This window comes from Portunus trituberculatus, chromosome 15, assembly GCF_017591435.1.
Source record: "Portunus trituberculatus isolate SZX2019 chromosome 15, ASM1759143v1, whole genome shotgun sequence".
Classification (NCBI taxonomy): domain Eukaryota; kingdom Metazoa; phylum Arthropoda; class Malacostraca; order Decapoda; family Portunidae; genus Portunus; species Portunus trituberculatus.
The window spans coordinates 10286129-10305056 of NC_059269.1; the positions used below are offsets into that span (position 1 = coordinate 10286129).

An 18928-nucleotide genomic window follows, 5' to 3' on the forward strand; every position below is an offset into this window, starting at 1 on the left:
TGTAGTGAAGGACTGCAGGGAAGCTAATGAAACGGCGGGTATTGCAGGAAGACTTTTAAACCGTGCATTTGTTCTCACCCTTTGTCGCAGAGAGAGAGAGAGAGAGAGAGAGAGAGAGAGAGAGAGAGAGAGAGAGAATGCTCCCCAAGGTACACTTTAACTACCATCAGATAACCTCAGCACTCTCAACTTATTGGATTAAGTTAATAAAGCAAGTCTTTATGGCCGCCATCAGAGAGGGAGCTGAAGGTCTCATGAAGCCCATTAGGGAGTAAAAAGGACCAACAATGAATGGACGATGAAAAATAATGCCTGCAAAGTTTGCCGCTGCGGACGATACATGCGTGGGTTAATGAGTACGCGGAGACGTGAGCAGCGAAGGTCAAGTGCCGTGAAAGTGAGAGAAAGAGAGAGAGAGAGGAAGAGGGAGAGTGTGTTGGTAGTCCTGGTACTCACGAGCTATCAGCCTAAACTCATATTTTCTTATGTTCTTTTGTTCTTGTCGTCCTCAAACAGACACGTACGCAACAGTTCTCTTCCTTGCTTTTACTCTTTTAACACCCCTTCAAAATAACACGTAAGCTCTCCTCACTCTTTATTTCCATCTCGAATAGCAGAATTCACTAATGTCCATCAGAACACACTCAGTCCTTTCAAAAGATCTAATTCCTCCTCGTTCTCTGCGTGTCACGCTGTTCAGCTTCGCGCCTTGCAAGCTGAACTAAAAGGTGCGTGGGAGAAGTGGACGTGATGTGAGAGCAGTGTGTAAAAAATAGTGGTTTTGTGGGGAAAGTCAAGAGAGAAGTTAATGAAACGCCAAGTATTGCTGGGTTTTTAAAAGGTGCTTGTTTCGATCTAGCTCTCTCCCACACACACACACACACACACACACACATACATGCATACACACACACACACACACACACACACACACACACACACACACACACACACACACACACACACACACACACACACACACACACACACATATATTTTGGTTACGTTTGTGTATAAGAGTCGCGTATACAAGTATGACAGATGTATGCTTTGTTTTCTCATATCTCGCATGTCTGTGTGTTTCTATGTCTTCCAGCACATCTATACACCGGCTATTCTAAGTAGATGTAATTGATAAGCACTTCACTCAATTATTACACGAGTATTTACAGTTTTTACCACTTGCATGTTTTCTTTCCCGCTCTTTTTGTTAAGTGTGTGTGTGTGTGTGTGTGTGTGTGTGTGTGTGTGTGTGTGTGTGTGTGTGTGTGTGTGTGTGTGTGTATCGCCCCTTTATTCACCTGTGCTAATGTGCATTTATTATTATTACAGAGTCGAATTCTGGGCCAGGAAGATCGGCAACCATATATTCCATCTGTCGAACGCCTTTGCACTCTACAATGACATCAAAGACGTAAGTCACGGATTGTTTGCCTGTTTATGTTTACCTGTTTGTTTTCTTCATTTTCCTCCGTAACTTATGTGTCTGTGGCTTGAAGTGTCCCGGCGCCCTTTGCTTCACCTCTCCAGCGTGAGGAAAAAAAGGAAGGGAAAAAAATATCTTCGACTTCAGCCACAAACAGGAAAACTTTGAAAATAAAAGAAATCAGCAGACTGCGTTACTTTTTGTGGGGGGGGGTTCATGGAGTGGTGTGAGTGGGTGGGAGAAGAGCGGTTAGAATGGGAGGGAGAAAATAAAAGAACTTCAGAGCACGCACACACACCGACACGTACACATGCACACACACCCGTAGCAGTGGAGACACTTTGCCCTCTAATATAACGAAAACACCATTACAATACAACACGAACGTAATGCCCCATAAAGAGCATAGCAAATACACAAGTCTACCCAAGCAAACTACTGCACTCCATAATGATAACAAAAATAGATCACGAAGAACAATACAAACACACTCACTATATACTACTCCAACTAGTCCTGGAGAACAAAGCACACAGGAGTTAGGTTACCTGGGGGAGCGTAGCGGAATAGGTAGGTCAGTCGGCGCATCGGGGGTAGCGGAGGTGAATGAGGCAGGAAGGTATAGAGGTAGAAAGGGTGATCGGCCACAACAAAGCACCGTGTGATGTAATGTGCTTAGCGGACACCCATTAGGATGATTAATTCAGCTTAGCCTCGATATCTTTGCGAATTTGTCATGGGATTACGGAGCGAAACTTGATTATGGAATGGCATCGTTAATTGTATTATACCTGAGGCTCGCCACATTAACTAGCGTTTTCATGTTTTAATCGTGAATCTGGTTTTGGTTGTAGTGGTGTGTGTGTGTGTGTGTGTGTGTGTGTGTGTGTGTGTGTGTGTGTGTGTGTGTGATATCCAGACACGCCCCTATGGATACTGACGCGGAAGGCTGAAAAGCATTATATTCAACCGTTCTCATCGCCTCTTTTTTTTTTTTTTTTTTAGAACGTCATGAGAAGACTTGGTGCCATATTTAGAAACGTTTCCCTCTCTCACCGCGAGCATTTTCAAAGACCACTGAGACAATTAGCCGAGTTCTAAAGAGTATTTGTCCTGTTGATAATGCAGAAAACTCATTAACATGTCGCTAGAATTACAGAAACATCCTTAAAAACCCATGTCACTTCAACTAGAGTCCTTTGAAAATAGTGAAGGTGCTGTGAGGTGCGGAAGTGTTTCAAAATATAGGCCTTGGTTGCTTCAATGAACTGAGTGTAATTGTTCAAGTTAACATACATAAGCTTCGTTGTAACACAGATATTCCCGGAATGAGAAAGGATGGCGGTCTTGTTACTTCTGTAGTTTTCATAGTTTTATTTCTTCCTTCTCTTATATCAAGTTTCTTCTTCTCTCAGTTGCTGTTTCTTTCCTCCTATTATATTTCTGATTCATTTCCTTCTTGTGTTACCTTTAACTAATTTCTTCATTCATGTTGTCTCCTCTTTAACGTCTTAAGTACCATAACGCGTTTTCATATTCATTCCGCATACTATTTGATGTTTTTACACAGCTTCAGAAATTTATAAGGGGATTAGAATAGTGAATTTTCTGCCTACTAATCTTCTGACCCCCATAGACGCTTCCTAATGTCAATAAAATGTCTTATCATACTCCAAAATCGAGATAAAGATGAGTCTCAGTAAGGAAGGGGGTAAAGGCAATTCGTTATAATATTGCGAAAAAATTGGTTGAGCTTTCACGCATTTAGTTTACCTTGTTTAATCATATTTGTTGATTTTTTGAGTGGTTATTATGTGTTATTTATTTCGTTCAGTTTCATTTGATTCTGTTTCCGGTAAGCGTGCAGACTACGTGACGCAACTTTCTGTTTCTGTGTGTTAATTAGTCACAGTTTCCCCTCCAATGCTGAATGTTGGAAATCTGTAATCAGATTATAGGCTAATGTACGGCTATACCTTGTTCACAATGGAAGGATACACGCTGTTTTTTACTTTTTTTCCCGCGGTTTGAACAAGTTTATTGAGCGATGATCTGGAGTGTGCGGTAAGCCTTTCTCTACACACACACACACACACACACACACACACACACACACACACACACACACACACATACACACGTACGGTATATACATGTTGCGTGTTATTTGTCAGGTAATCAGTGTATAAAATTGTCCTGCACGTGATGCTTACAATTTTGTTGTGTAAATGAAAACTGAAGGGCAGGTTTTGTGTGCAGTGCAAGGAATAGATTGCGAGTGGAGACAGAAGCAGCGATGGTGAGAGCTGCACTAGGATGGCAGTGTATTACAGTGTGGTGATGCAAGCTTGGACTGGTGATATAGTGAGGGGGGTGCTAATGAGTGGTGCCCGGTGATGGAGGGCTGGCTTAACGAGACTGTGAGGCCGAGAAGTGTAAGGGGCGAGGCTAGTGGTGACGAGAGAACGAGAGAACGAGAGACGAGACTCGCACACCGGCACGCAGTCACTCGTGGGGCTCAAGGGGAAGACACTTGATCAATACACACCTCCGACAACAGGCAACCTTGATATTTAGCCTTGGGCCCTCCTATTTACCATAAGTTCTTCGCTAGTTTACCAAGGTGACGTGCGGGACAACTGTGGGATCTGGAACTGCCTACCCGGTGTGTGTGTGTGTGTGTGTGTGTGTGTGTGTGTGTGTGTGGTCGCGGTATATACACCGTATAAGCCAAGCAACGGACACCAACTGACTTAAATGAAGAGAATACCCGAATGAAAAGGAAATGACGCTAAATTGAGTTAGTGGACAAGTGGTGCTTGATGGCCTCTTTCCTGCATTCACTGAGTCTCAGTATAGGCGACATTAAGGATGTAGCAATCTAGTGTTGTCGTTTGAAACTCCTGAGTTGCCTTAACCCCTTCAGCACCGTGCCGCGTTTTTCCTATTCATTCTGCTTACTTCTTGAAGATTTTATACAGCTTCAGAAACATATGTGGGGGATTGAAATAGTAAGGACTGGCAATTAATTTTTTTGACCTCCATAGATTCTTCGTAATGCAAATAAAATCCTCTAATCATGCCTAAAATTCATGGTAAAAATGCATCTCAGTATTGAAGGAGTTAAGAGCATTGAAACCTAATGTGTGTGTCACTGTGTGTGTGTGTGTGTGTGTGTGTGTGTGTGTGTGTGTGTGTGTGATCGATGGATCGTCTACTGCTAGTCACGATCCACGTAGGTACATTGGCGGTGGTACCGTAACAGTGAGGTACCTGCAGTGTCTCCCGCCTAAAGATAGCGAGTGGCGAAGGCGTATCTTGTCCCTAAAGTGCGTGTATGTGTGTGTGTGTGTGTGTGTGTGTGTGTGTGTGTGTGTGTGTGTGTGTGTGTGTGTGGATGTGTGTGTGTGATGGATCGTCGCCTTCTGCTAGTCACGATCTCAAATGTACATTGGTGGTGGTAGAGTGTTTCCCACCGAAAGATAGCGAGTAGCGGAGGCACATCTGGTCTCTTTCCACACTGAATAGCTTTTATAGTTTTATTGTTCTAATTCTTTTTAGACGAAGGCAACAACAAGCGTGTTTTCTTTTCATTTGTTCAGCCTTGTTCTTTGTTTTCCTGTGTGTGTTGGGGGGGGGCGGTGTATGTGTAAAGAAATTAAAAGTTAAACGTAACAAAAAAAAGTGCAGATGGTAGGTACAAGGCACAGGAACACACAGACAGAGATACAGACAGATGGACAGTCTTAGAACCATACACTTACTAAATTAGATTGAATGTAATGTAATGCGAGCTTAAAGGAATATTCTTAACCACTACAGTACCATGACATGTTTCCATATTCATTCTCCTTACTACCTAATGATTTTGTACAGCTTCAGAAACTTATGTGGAGATTAAAATAGTGAAAACTGGCCATTAATCTTCTGACCTCCCTAGACCCTCCCTAATGTACATAAAATCGCTTCACGGCACCCAAACTCATGGTAAAAATCCGTCCCAGTACTAAATGGCTTAAAGGTAGAAGGTGTATTCACTCGTGCTTCTCATATAAGGCATTTAAAGAGAGATTCTAGAAAGACTTGTCACTTAAGAAAACTATAGTGAGATAGAGAAACTGAGACCAAAAACTTATACATTACAGTTAGAAGTTTTCTACGAATCCTGACATGCATTTCTCAGACCAGATTCCTGTGTTGGTCTCGCGAGGGAAGGGAGATGGGGACAGAATCGGCAGATGCATATGTGGCCCTGGGAGAACGTAAGATTCGTGGCCAGTGGTGGGTTTGCACGCGTCTGCTTCATTTCCCTCACATCCCAGGAGACCAGCAGTGGACGTGCGTAGCGTGGTGCATCTCCTTATATCTTTAATGCGCGTCAGCTTGTGGTTCCACTCTCCTGATCTTCGAATAAGCTGAATTTGTCTACATTTTCTGGTACCGTTCCCCTTGAGAAGCACAGCCAAAGCGTGGTGATCTCTTTTTCATGTTTTAATTTATGTCGTTTCGGAAATACCCATTTACTCAGCCATACGTGTCAGGGTATTTGTGTGTGTGTGTGTGTGTGTGTGTGTGTGTGTGTGTGTGTGTGTGTGTGTGTGTGTGTGTATCCTTTTGCCACACACACACACACACACACACACACACACACACACACACACACACACACACACACACACACATTATTCTCGAAATGTAACCAAATCAAACGCATAAGCAAAGCAGTTTTATGTACAACTATTGTGTGTATTGGTAAAAAGGGGAAAAAAAGGAGGCATGCCGCAAAACAATGAATGCTTGGATATATGCGTCAGCCGTCGTCGAATTTCCATAACTTGTATAGGAACTTTTCATGCGTTGGAAAGGATCGGTTGGGGGATGCTTTGCTCCCGCTATAATCCACGAGGGTCTTGATACCAGTAACGGGCAATGAGAGAGAGAGAGAGAGAGAGAGAGAGAGAGAGAGAGATTTTACGTTTTACTATTTATATTTATTCCCCGTATCTTATTTCATTCCTCTCTAATAAAGTGTCTCTACCTCTTTCATTGATATCTTTTTTGCTCCTTCTTTCGTAAATGTCTACCAATGTATATATTTTTTCCTGATGTAATACTTATTCCTCTATCATTGACACAGTTACTATTTATTTTCGTTATTCGTTTTTCTTTACAAATTATAATCAGTTTTTGGTTAGAGTAAATTCACTGCCAGACACTGTAAACTTCCTGAAAGAATCTGTCATTCAATTAAAAGTTTAATTCTTTTAGCTTAACCAATTTTCTTCACGGAAAATAAGACCCTTGCAAAATGTTATTTCTTGTGGGTGCCCGTCTTGACTGATTTAGCCGCACTGAATTTTAAATCTACAAGGAATAATAATTATGTGTGTCGGACGATGCTTTCTGAAGAAGAAGAGAGAGATGGTGTCAGGACTGATTTTAGGGAACGGAAGAGAATGCGAGATCAAGGTGGAAATGTTTAGAATAAGACGTTATATGCATTTTGTGACAGCATGACTTTTTCCCTTTTATGAACAATCGGTCAACATTCTGTGATTCTTTTATCGCTGGAGCCTCTGTGACTCACTAAAGATAAACGTTTTATGAGAAATACCGTGCTGCTCTCCCCGCCTGTCCTACCCTGCCCTGCCCAGCCCAGCCCTGCCCTACCCTGTCCTTGCAGGCCCGTCCCTACCCTGTCTTGCCCGGCCCTTCACTCTCGCTTCACTGTTCAACACTTGCAGGAGGTGAGGACGGGAGGGAAAAAAAGTAATGTCATCCACGAAACCTTCCGGAGCTGCCCTCACCTTTAAACCTGAGTACCGCTTCGCCTGCATGGGAAGGAAGTTTACCGGCATCCTCCTGTGAAATACATTGCCGTGAAAATGCTGTAACGTGGGGTACGAAAAAAATGCGAGGGTATCCCTGAAGGAAAATAATTTTCTGGTGGCCACCGGACACTGTGCCAAGGGACAGGTTGGGCCGCGTGAATTAAGCACCACCAACCTCCCCGCCAGAATAAGCTGGTGTGAAGGATTGCGAGTGTGAGGTGTACAGGACCCGACCACGCACGCGCTGTACACACCCCGACCTTACACCCTCAGCTTACTCCACCACGCCGTGCCAGCCAGGCAGTCACCCACCCACCCACCCACCCAGCTACCCAACCAGCCAGCCACCCAACCATCCAGCCACCCAACCACCCAGACAGACACTTAGGCAGACAGGAAACAGGCCAGGAACCCAGCCAAGCAGACAGACAGTTATCCAGACAGGGAGCAAGGGAGGAACTCAGACAGTTAGACAGACAGGAAGCCCGCCAGGAACCCAGTCAGCCAGATAGTTAGGCGTTGACATTGCCAGAGGTAGGAGATCAGATGGCTTGCTTTGGGTACAGATAACTTCTTCATATTCATACAGCTGTTTTGTTTTTTCATTCCAGGTTCATCGAAAATTCGTGTTTTTAGAAGCTTTCTGTTGAGAATGAAAACAGATTATTTACCTCACGAACGATATTATTTCACGCCAGCAGGAAACAGGGAAGGCAAGAGTTAGCGTGGGAAAGAGGAAATAGATAATGGTGGAAAATAATGCTGATAAGAAAGAAAATAAAGTGTTATGAAAGATAATCATCGTAAGTGGTAGATAATGGAACGGAGGAATATTCTGCAACATTAACACGTGTACAAAAGAAACCTTGTAGATATTAATTAGACATGAACTTCCAATACTGATAAAAAACTTTCTTTTTTTTCTCCTACCTCCACCACCATCACCACCACCACCATTGCCAGTAAATAAACTGCCATCTCTCCTACTACACGTACTGACACTACCATGACCACCACCATGATAGCGAACAAGAACTCTCCATTACCACTTTTCCAGTCACCACCACCACCACCACCACCACCACCACCACCACCACCACCACCACTACTACTACTACTACTACTACTACTACTACTACTACTACTACTACTACTACTACTACTACTACTACTTTACCAACAACTTTTGAAGGGAACTGGAACTTTTTCTTTTTTCTTTTTACCACCACCACCACCACCACCACCACCACCACCACCACCACCACCACCACCACTGACGGCTTCACGAGTGGCTGTCTGGGCGTCTACACGAATAATCCGTCTTTTTATTCCATTAAGACGAAATCCCTACAAAATTTCTCCCAAAGTAGAGAGTTTGTAGCAGAATCAGGCTTCCAGATGGCGAAGGAAAGACAGAGAGAGAGAGAGAGAGAGAGAGAGAGAGTAGAGAAAGTAGAGAAGAGTAGCTTGATTTATGAAACTATATACGAGTTTCTTTTACGATTCCAAAATATTATGGAGATTTGGTTTCGGGAATAATCAGTTTGATGAATCACACAAATTGTATGACATTTACATAATTGATTACGTAGAGACGAGGAACTCCACATTATGTTAGAAGAGAGAGAGAGAGAGAGAGAGAGAGAGAGAGAGAGAGAGACAGACAGACGAAAGAAAGTGAGATAGAAGCACCACCAGCAGAGGAAAAACTTCATCAAGAATACCTTTACATTATATTAACGAGAGAGAGAGAGAGAGAGAGAGAGAGAGAGAGAGAGAGAGAGAGAGAGAGAGAGAGAGAGAGAGAGAGAGAGACGGACAGATAGACAGACTACATACAGACAGACAAATAAACCGAGAGACATAGAGACAAAGACAGAGACAGACGAAACAGACCGAGAGACAGAGGGAGAGGGAAGAAGAACCATCAGCACCAGACTCCATCAAAACTACCTTCAGTGACCTGTGAATCATTGTGTTGGTTGGCTTCTTTCTCTACAACTTATATGTAAAGTTAAATCCATTTGGCTCGCTGATTATCATTAAGTCGCCCTATTCCCACAAACCCACAGCGCCGAGAGATATAATTCTATCATCTCCACGCCGAGAGAGAGAGAGAGAGAGAGAGAGAGAGAGAGAGAGAGAGAGAGAGAGGAAGATTTAATGCCTTGATCCTTTCCGCCTGAGAGAGAGAGAGAGAGAGAGAGAGAGAGAGAGAGAGAGAGAGAGAGAGAGAGAGAGAGAGAGAATAATCCATCTAAAACCATCTTTTCATGGTATAGGAAGATTTTTCATGTGGTGAAAGAGGTGGAATCAGGAGGAGGAGGAGGAGGAGGAGGAGGAGGAGGAGGAGGAGGAGGAGGAGGAGAAAGAGGAGGAAAAAGAAGATGAGGAAGCGAAATCAACCGATGGGATGAAAAAAAAAAAAACTAGAGATACAGAAAGATTAAAAAAGAAGATAGACTAAAAAAAAATAAGTTAATAAAATGGAGAAGAGAAAAAGAAAAAAAACTGAAAGAGAAAAAAATAATAGATGAGATTTGAAAAGAGACCACCACCACCACCACCACCACCACCACCACCACCACCACCACCACCACCACCACCACCACCACCACCACCACCACCAGAGGGCCGTGGATGAGCGTGCTAAAATTAGGGAGTGTTGGTAGGAGCGAATGAGGAGGCGCGATGGAAGACTAGAAATTAAGGCAGAAATAATGAACGAGATTGAAGGAGTCACAATTGCGGCATTAACGTCAACTTTCTTGCGAGAGAGAGAGAGAGAGAGAGAGAGAGAGAGAGAGAGAGAGAGAGAGAGAGAGAGAGAGAGAGAGAGATGTGCATTATAAGAAAAGGACAAGGAAGGTTTTAGTCTTACTCCTCCTCCTCCTCCTCCTCTTCTTTTCCTTTGTACGCATATTCTTTCCTTTTTATTTGTAAATGTGTTTATTTTTCCTCTTCCTCCTCCTCCTCCTCCTCCTCCTCCTCCTCCTCCTCCTCCTCCTCCTCCTCCTCCTCCTCGGCTTTATCAGAAGATCATTCACATTCAAAACGGAAGAGATAATATTAACTTTATATAATTCGCTCGTACGCCCACACCTTGAATATAACGTACAATTTTGGTCACCCTATTATAAGAAAGACATTGAAAAATTAGAAAGAATACAGCGTCGATTAACTAAAATGGTTCCAAGATTACGTAATAAACCATACGAGGAACGACTTAAAGAACTAAATTTATTTACTCTTTCCAAACGTCGATTACGAAGGGACCTTATCACACTCTTCAAAATTTTTAAGGGATTTACGAATATGAATCCTGATAACTTCCTAACGCTTGACCGGTCAAATTTCACCAGAAACAACGGTTTCAAGGTAATAGGAAAGCGATTTAAAACAAACGAAGCCAAACATTTTTTCTTTAATCGCATTATCAATATTTGGAACGGTTTGCCATCGAACGTAGTTGATTCAGGTACTATTGAGACATTCAAAATTCGTCTTGACAAATATTTCGAAACTAATCCCCGGTTGTCACTGTTTATCTCCGAGTAATTTGCGCCGTCCATAAAGAAATATGCCTCAGATCGTGAATTGCGGGGTGTTTCGCGAATACACTTACCCTCCTTACACGACACAGACAGCCCCGAGTTAACGGTCACTACTACTACTCTCGACCTGTGACGGGCTGTGGAAAGTCAGGAGCCCTGACAGTAGTGATCATCATCGGGAATTAAAGTACCAGGGTCACTGCTGCAGGGGGTAACCATGTAGTGTGCGGCGCCCCTTAGTGGGAAGTACACTTTTACAGTGGACTGAACGGAGCTGGGGCCTGATTGACTGCTGCCTCCTTGAAAGCGCCAGGCAAGGCTGCCGCACCACCTCTTGACCTCTACACTGTGTCCACATTTACATTACACTATACTATACTTACACTCACAGATAACCCTGAGTTAACGGTCACTACTCCCACTTTCGACCTGTGACGGGTTGTGTTTGTCTAGGGCCCTGTTAATTTTTCATCACCATCGGGACGACCAGGGATCAATGTTGAAGGGGGAAATCAGTGTACGGCGTCCCTCAAGGAAAGTACGCTTACTCAGTGGAGTGAACGGAGCTGGGGCCTGATTGACTGCTGTCTTCCTTGAAATAGCCAGGCAAGGCTGCCGCACCACCCCTCCGACATCCACACTGTGACTCCACCCACATACACATTCACCACACTACATAACCGTCAAGCACCTACATAGTCCCCCACAACAAGAGTAGACGTAGATTACAACTTCTTTTCTCTATCCTCTAAAATTCCATTTGGTTTTTCAATACCACATGGTGCCTTTCCTTTTCCGGCCAGCTTCGGCTGGTGGGATGGGTGGGTGGGGAGGAGCCATCTGCTTTGCTGTCCTGTCTCTCACACTGTGTAATTAGTATAGAATAGTTAACCAAGCAGACTAGTAAGGACCCCATGGTCTGTTGTTGCTTGGTCTTTCCTTTGTATTCCTTTGTATATTCCTCCTTCTCCTCCTCTTTCTTCTTTTCCTCGGCCTTTTGCCTCTTCATGACCGTGTCCCGTGCCGGCCTAGACAAGAGGCGGTAGCAGTCCGAGTGTGAGGAGGAGGAGGAGGAGGAGGCGGCGGCGCTGTGGGGTATTCGGAAGTGTGTTGATATTCTTTTATTCCTCCTCTGCTTCCGGGTTGTGTTAGTGTGTGTGTGTGTGTGTGTGTGTGTGTGTGTGTGTGTGTGTGTGTGTGTGTGTGTGTGTGTGTGTTTCCTCGCTAGATGTGTTCTCTTTCAAGTTGGTAATTAGTGAAAATGTCGCTCATCGTTACATTATTATTATTATTATTATTGTTATCATTATTATTATTATTATTATTATTATTATTATTATTATTATTATTATTTCACTTTTTTTTAAGCACACTGAACTTTTTGGAGATTTATTTTTTTTCTATTTCTTATTGCTGACTAGTTTTTTGGAGCAGTGAAGTGAGATGAGTATATTGAGACAAGTATTGGTCTGTATGGTGTCTAGACTGGGTTCACGTGCAATCTTCCCAATGTGCGGCGCAGCTGTCCTTCAGTATACACACTGAGGTGACGGGCGAGGCGACGGTGTTAATCTCTTCAGTACCAGGACGCGTTTTTATATTCATTTTGGTTACTATTTTGGCGATTTCATATAGGTTCAGAAACATATGTTGGGATTAAAATGATAAGGACTGGCCATTAATCTTTTGACTTCCATAGAGCCTTCCTAATGCAAATAAAATCGTCTAATCATACCCAAAAATCAAGGTAAAAATGTGTCTCAGTATTGAAGGGGTTAAAGCCGGCACATTGTTGACGGGGATTCATTCGCAGGTGTGACTGTCACGCTGCTGATATAACACTGTGCTGCGTCCAATGTGGAACACTCGCAAAACTAAATTTATTGATTGTAAGCCCCGCGTGACAGACTGAGGCCGGTGAATGCAGTGCCATCTTGCAATTGGGGAGAAGTAGGAGTTGACATTTTTCTAAAAACTCCGGTGCTTGCATTGCTTTCCATCCTGATTATCCTCGAATATTTACTCTTCCGAAAACAGAGAATGTCGAAGAAAAATCTGGCAAGTGGCCTCGGGACGGGACGAAGGGAGGTCTGGGGCAGCCGGCAGCCGGGGGTGGCGGGGGGCAAGCGATGTTAAAGATGAGTGACCCTCGGAGGAACCACTGGCTGGGCGGGGGCTGCTGCCTGTGTGTGTGTGTGTGTGTGTGTGTGTGTGTGTGTGTGTGTGTGTTGTAGATATAGACTGTCCTTCTGTCTCACTGTCAGCCCGTCCCAGCATCTGCCCCACCATTCTCTCTCTCTCTCTCTCTCTCTCTCTCTCTCTCTCTCTCTCTCTCTCTCTCTCTCTCTCTCTCTCTCTCTCTCTCTCAGTTCAGGCGTATGGCTGCTCAGGGAACGAAAATTCGCTAATAAGATCCTATGAGGGTATCAGCGTCGCAGTGACTTTCCCTGCGGGGCGCATTACTCCGCCCGTCGCCTGCCTTTGCGTGGCCTAACCCTTGCGCTGAATTTGAGCAGCACCAGTAATTTTATAATCAGTGTCAACAGTACAGCGTCAGAGCCACAGTAATCACCCACACGCTCAGTGCTTCAGTGCCCACAGCCGCCGCGGGTAGACGCACCGCAGACTGAGGGACAACCGTGCACCCAACGCCTCGCGGGATGGAGTGCTGGGATAAAAATAGATGTTAAGCTGTAATTAATGCTCTTAATGGGATCTGATGATGAATTGCTTGGTGAAGATTGGATTTGCTATCATTATTAAGCGTGCAGTTTGTTCGTCCGTCCGTTATTAGGTTATGAAAGTTTCCTTCTTCCTCGTCTGCTTATTTTAGTTCATCCGTTCTGTGGAAGGATATTGTTGTAGCCAAGAAAGAGTACAATTCTAGGACGTGATTGATTGTTCGCTTCGTAAAACCATATGAGAAATAGTATTAATACATTCACGTTCGTGGCGCGGATATTCCAAATTCAGGAATATCGCGTGAGGTTGATAAAGAAAGAAAACAGTAATGCTGCGTCTATGATGAGTGTATGAGCCTTGGGACTGTATTCTGAAACACTGCGCTACACCTTCACTATTTTAAGTCTGTAGTTTAAGTTACCCAGAGTTTTAAGGATGTCTTTGCGGTTTTAGTGACAAATTAACACCATTTCTACATTATTAACGGAAGAAACAGTCTTGAGAACCAATCATCTCCGTGGCCTCTGAAAATAGTTGTGGTGCATGTGGGAGCAAAGCGTTCCTGAATACGAGCCTTTTTTTTTAGGTTTCAATGAGGGAGTCTGAGTAGATATATGGTTCGTCCCTGTGGAGGTCCTATAGTGTTGGTGTAGGCTGTGATTGAGAACACGAAAGTAGTTGTGAGCGATAACTTGACTCGTAATCGTCACCTATCTATTCTCAAACAGTAAGTCCAACGGTGAGTCCTTAGTGCGCCCATAGGAATTGTTATTATCGGGTAGAATTTATCACGAAAACGAGACGACTGCACCAAGGGACCAATTGGAATGTAGTTTTTTGTAGGGGAATTAAATATAAGGGTCACCAATTAGCGCGGCCGGCACTTTATCACTTCATGAGAGGAAAAATACATCATTAGAATATTTACTGACTATCCAAAAATTTAGATTGAACTCAGTAGATGCCTTTAGGAGAATTATTAGAGAGCCGTGACACACAAGATTACAACCACGTGTTCACAAAACCATCTCGTGAAACATTATCAAAATTTGCGTTGCTGTCACTGTCACTGTCATCAGGAAATAAGTGTAACACAAAAAGAAAAAGGCGAAGTGAACAACAGAATACGTGGAGGAAATAAGACAAGGAAGCGAAGAGACCAAAGAAAATCCCTGACAGAAACAGCACCGTAGGAAACCTTACCAGAGACAGTGTGGGCGCCCATCAGGTCCCTGGTCCCGCCGTGCACCGACAGGCCGAGACAGGCAGACCGACAGCCCACTACACCAGGGTAGCCACGCTGACAGCCCCAATAAAAAGGGTTCAGGGAGTGGCAGGTGGCAGGTCCTCGTTTCCCCAGCGGCCCTGGCAGGAAATCTTGGGTGGCGGAGTCGCTTGCCGCCCCAGGGGTCAGCCAGGCGTCGCCCCTTCAACGGTTCTACTCTTAACTTGATATTAAGAAAAAATCAAACAAAAAGGAAGGAAAAACTCCCCCACCAAGGCCTATTTTTTACTTCCTTCTTCTTTGGAAAGCAAAAATTATCTTCAGCATCGCTTCATGTGTAAGAATCTGACAGTATAGCCGGTGAAGGGCTGAAGAGAGCTTTCGTAATAAGTTTCTGGATTATAATTATAAGTGTGGATGAAGACACTACAAATCAGAATTTAATACCCGTAACCTTTCATGCACTGCCCAAGTGTTGAGACAAACATGGCAAAGACTCGTAAGATAATTGAACCTTTTATACATTGGGCAGGTAGATTACAGATGTAGATTCATGACACACACACACACACACACACACACACACACACACACACACACACACACACACACACACACACACACACACACACACACACACACACACACACACACACACACACAGTCTCATGGGGGCTGCGTCAGTTTCTTTCGATAAGAAAAGTAAGAGAAGCTTTAACTTCCACCGCCTTTCTTCTTACTTCTGTCTTTCACATTTTCCCTTATCTCTTTCGGGCCTCTTCAGGTGTAGTATCTTCCTGCTTTCTTATATATTTTGGAGAAGACGTATGAGGGAGAAAGGAAGGGAGGGAGAGAGGGACGAGAACTGGAACGCGGAAAGTGAGGGTGCATGAGGGTGTGAGGGAAGGCAGGGAAGGTGCGGGTGGTGTAAGGAAATGGTGCAAGTTGCATTGTGAGAGACAGCAATGTCGCAGATGGCTCTTTATTACACAAACTTCACAAACGAAAATCGAAGACCCAGCCATGATAAAGCGACTTGGTACAAAACAAAGGCTTCTTTTACGCGAGTCTCCACCCTGCCGGCCTCAACTTTGAAGGAGGTTCAGTTGATTAAACTTCTCAGTATCCTTATTCAGATCAGCCATTTTGTCGTCTTTGACTCATGGTTATCTTCTGACCCTTATTGGGAAGAAGTTTCAGTGATCCTTAAAAGTCTGTGATGGTCTATAAACGGCGGTAATAGTCCGAGGCAAACACCGCCGCAACTTGTGATGGCGCACCACGCGGAGGTTACAACTGAGGTGTCCTTTTGCCGCTGATAGCATTTACGTATACTGTGCACTGGACACACACACACACACACACACACACACACACACACACACACACACACACACACACACACACACACATGGAGTGGTACCAGCGTCTCGCCGCCTAATGTCCGCCCACTGTTGAATAGTCATCGAGCCACGTCGTGCCACGTTAGCCTTCTCATTGGGTGAGGAGGGAAAGACTGGAGTGGGACGCTGCATGGACGCTCCATTCTTCTTGCATTAGTCCTCGTTCACTGTTGCATCGGTAAGAGTTCAACATAAATGTACATACAGCTGGATTTCAGAATTCTCAAGCATTCACGTAATTCCTGTAACCTTTCTATGATTTCCCACAGTCCCACGACTTTAAGAGAGAAGTGTTAGGGCACCTTACCAGGTAGTGTGTGTGTGTGTGTGTGTGTGTGTGTGTGTGTGTGTGTGTGTGTGTGTGTGTGTGTGTGTGTGTGTGTGTGCGCGCTTAGTTTGTTGTGTTGGTATTTCGCTTTGTTTCGGTGAAATATGGAGAGACGGGCACAGCTGAGTGGGACAGGCAGGCTGGGAGACAAACGCCGCCACATTTTTCTCGGTACTTCATTGGCAAACCTTATTCATAAACAAAGTAAGGAGTGACTCACGGGTTTGCAGTTCCGCTTGACACTAACTTTGTGATATTATGACTTAATTTAAAATGTTTGGAAACTTTTATGGAGATTTCAAAATATCTGAGGAGATTTGTCTGGCGGGGGCTGGGATTAGGTGTTGAATATTCTCTCTCTCTCTCTCTCTCTCTCTCTCTCTCTCTCTCTCTCTCTCTCTCTCTCTCTCTCTCTCTCTCTCTCTCTCTCTCTCTCTCTCTCAATAGTGTATCGTATGAAATATTTGATACGTGAAAAGTTCTCGAAAAAAAAATGCAGTGAGGTAACAGGCAGGTAAACAGGCCAATCATTTAACATAACTACTTTCCTCGTGTTACTTTTCGACCTCATTCAGATTTAAGTTAGATTAGGTTAAGTTAGTTTGGGTTAGGTTAGATTAGGGTAGATGAGATGAGGTGAGGTTAGGTGAGGTGGGATTAGGGTAGGCTAGGTTAGGTTAGGTTAGGTGAAGTTTAGCTTAGGTTAGGTAAATGTTAGGTTAGGTTAGATAAGGTTAGGTGATGTTAGGTAAGATAAGGTTAGGTTAGGTTAAGTAAGGTAAGGTTAGGTAAGGTTAGGTTAGGTTAGGTTAGGTTTCGTTAGGTCACGTTAGGTAGGTCTAGGTTAGGTTTGGTAAAATAAGGTTAGGTTAGGTTAGGTAAGGTATGGTTAGGTTAGGTTATAGGTTAGGTGAGGTTAGGTAAAGGTTATGTCAACTTACGTTAGGTTAGGTTAGGTAAAGATAAAACGCTATTCATCACTACTATTTTTAACATTCCTGGTTATCATCTATATTGACGTTCGCCTGCTTCTCATTCCTGTCCCTCGGCCCATTCATCTCACCTGCCTTCCTCTCCCCACTCATCCCTCGCTCTGGGCACATCACGCCCTCTCTCTCTCTCTCTCTCTCTCTCTCTCTCTCTCTCTCTCTCTCTCTCTCTCTCTCTCTCTCTCTCTCTCTCTCTCTCTCTCTCTCTCTCTCTCTCTCTCTCTCTCTCTCTCCTTACATAGTTTCCGACATTCTACAATTTCCTTCCGCTCGACGTGTTTCCCCTGTGCGTGCTAGCTATCCACATCTCGCCTAGATTTCCTTGACTACTACTGAGTTCCAACGCCGATTTTTCCGCCTAGATTTTTTTTCTTCTTAATTTTCTGCTGTCTTATTCTGCTTCATACGACTTTCTTCTCTTCTGATCTGCCTTTTTTGTTCTTTTTAACTTTCCTTGTTTTGTTTTAACTTTTTTTTTCATCTCAATAGATTAATTTTTCATTCATTTACTAATATTCATTGCTTTTCTTCCTTCCTTCTTTCCTTCCTTCCTTCCTTCCTTCCTTCTTCCTTCTTTCTTTCTTTCTTTCTTTCTTTCTTTCTTTCTTTCTTTCTTTCCTTCCTTCCTTCCTTTCTTTCTTCCTTCCATATTTCTCTTTCTCCTCCCTTCTACAATCTTCTTCTAATCTTCCTTCCTTCTTTCTTTCCTCGCTCGTCCCTCCCTCCTTCCCTTCCTTCCTCCTTCCCTTCTTGTTCTCTCCTTCACTAATTATTCATTCATTTACTAATATTTACTGACATTAGCCTTTCTGCCTTTCATCCTTCCTTCATTCCTTTCATATTTTTATTTCTCCTCCCTTCCACACTCCATCTTTTTTTTTCATGTGACCTTCCTACCTTTCTTCCTTCCTCGCTCCATCTCTCCCTCCCTCCCTTCCTCCCTTTCACCTTGTTTTCTCCATCCATCTATCCATGCTTTCTCCTATTCATATATTCCCTTTTTCCCTCCCTCCCTTGTTTCTTCCATCTATCTATCCATTCTCCTATTCATTTCTCCCCCTTTTCCCTCCCTCCCATTCTTGTTTTCTCCATCCATCAATCCATTCTCCTATTCATCTCTGCCCGTTTTCCTTCACTCCCTCCATCTCCTCCTCCTCCTCCTTCTCATTCTCCTTCTCGAAAGCCAGTCAGTCCGCACGTACTGAAGCACAAAGAGAGTTACGTGTGGTATTTAGGAGGAGGTAAATATGCCCATTCCTCACCAGATTAAATATTTCCCTTGGCGGCCTTTCGTTCCTTTGTGAAGGGAATTCATTTTCAAATGAACTCGACAAAGGTTTGGTGGTCTGGTTTTGCATCCAAGTGTTCCCTAAGTCACGTCTGTATCTGTATCGTGTTATGTTTTGTATTTCCATTGTTTTGTGTTTTTTATCGATTTCCTCATGCCTTCTCTCTCTTTCACCTTCTCTCTCTCCTTCCTTCTTTCATCC

At 43.8% G+C, this 18928-nt stretch overlaps 1 protein-coding gene across 26 annotated transcripts in view; it reads left to right on the forward strand.

Annotated features, from left to right (window-relative positions):
- Positions 1-18928, forward strand: part of LOC123503954 (voltage-dependent calcium channel subunit alpha-2/delta-3-like) — a 190529-nt gene that overhangs the window by 51877 nt on the left and 119724 nt on the right. For all 26 annotated transcript variants that reach the window (XM_045254080.1, XM_045254082.1, XM_045254090.1 and 23 more), the window contains exon 2: positions 1333-1414. In XM_045254080.1, the coding sequence (XP_045110015.1) occupies positions 1333-1414 (82 nt within the window). The remainder of the gene's footprint in view (positions 1-1332; positions 1415-18928) is intronic.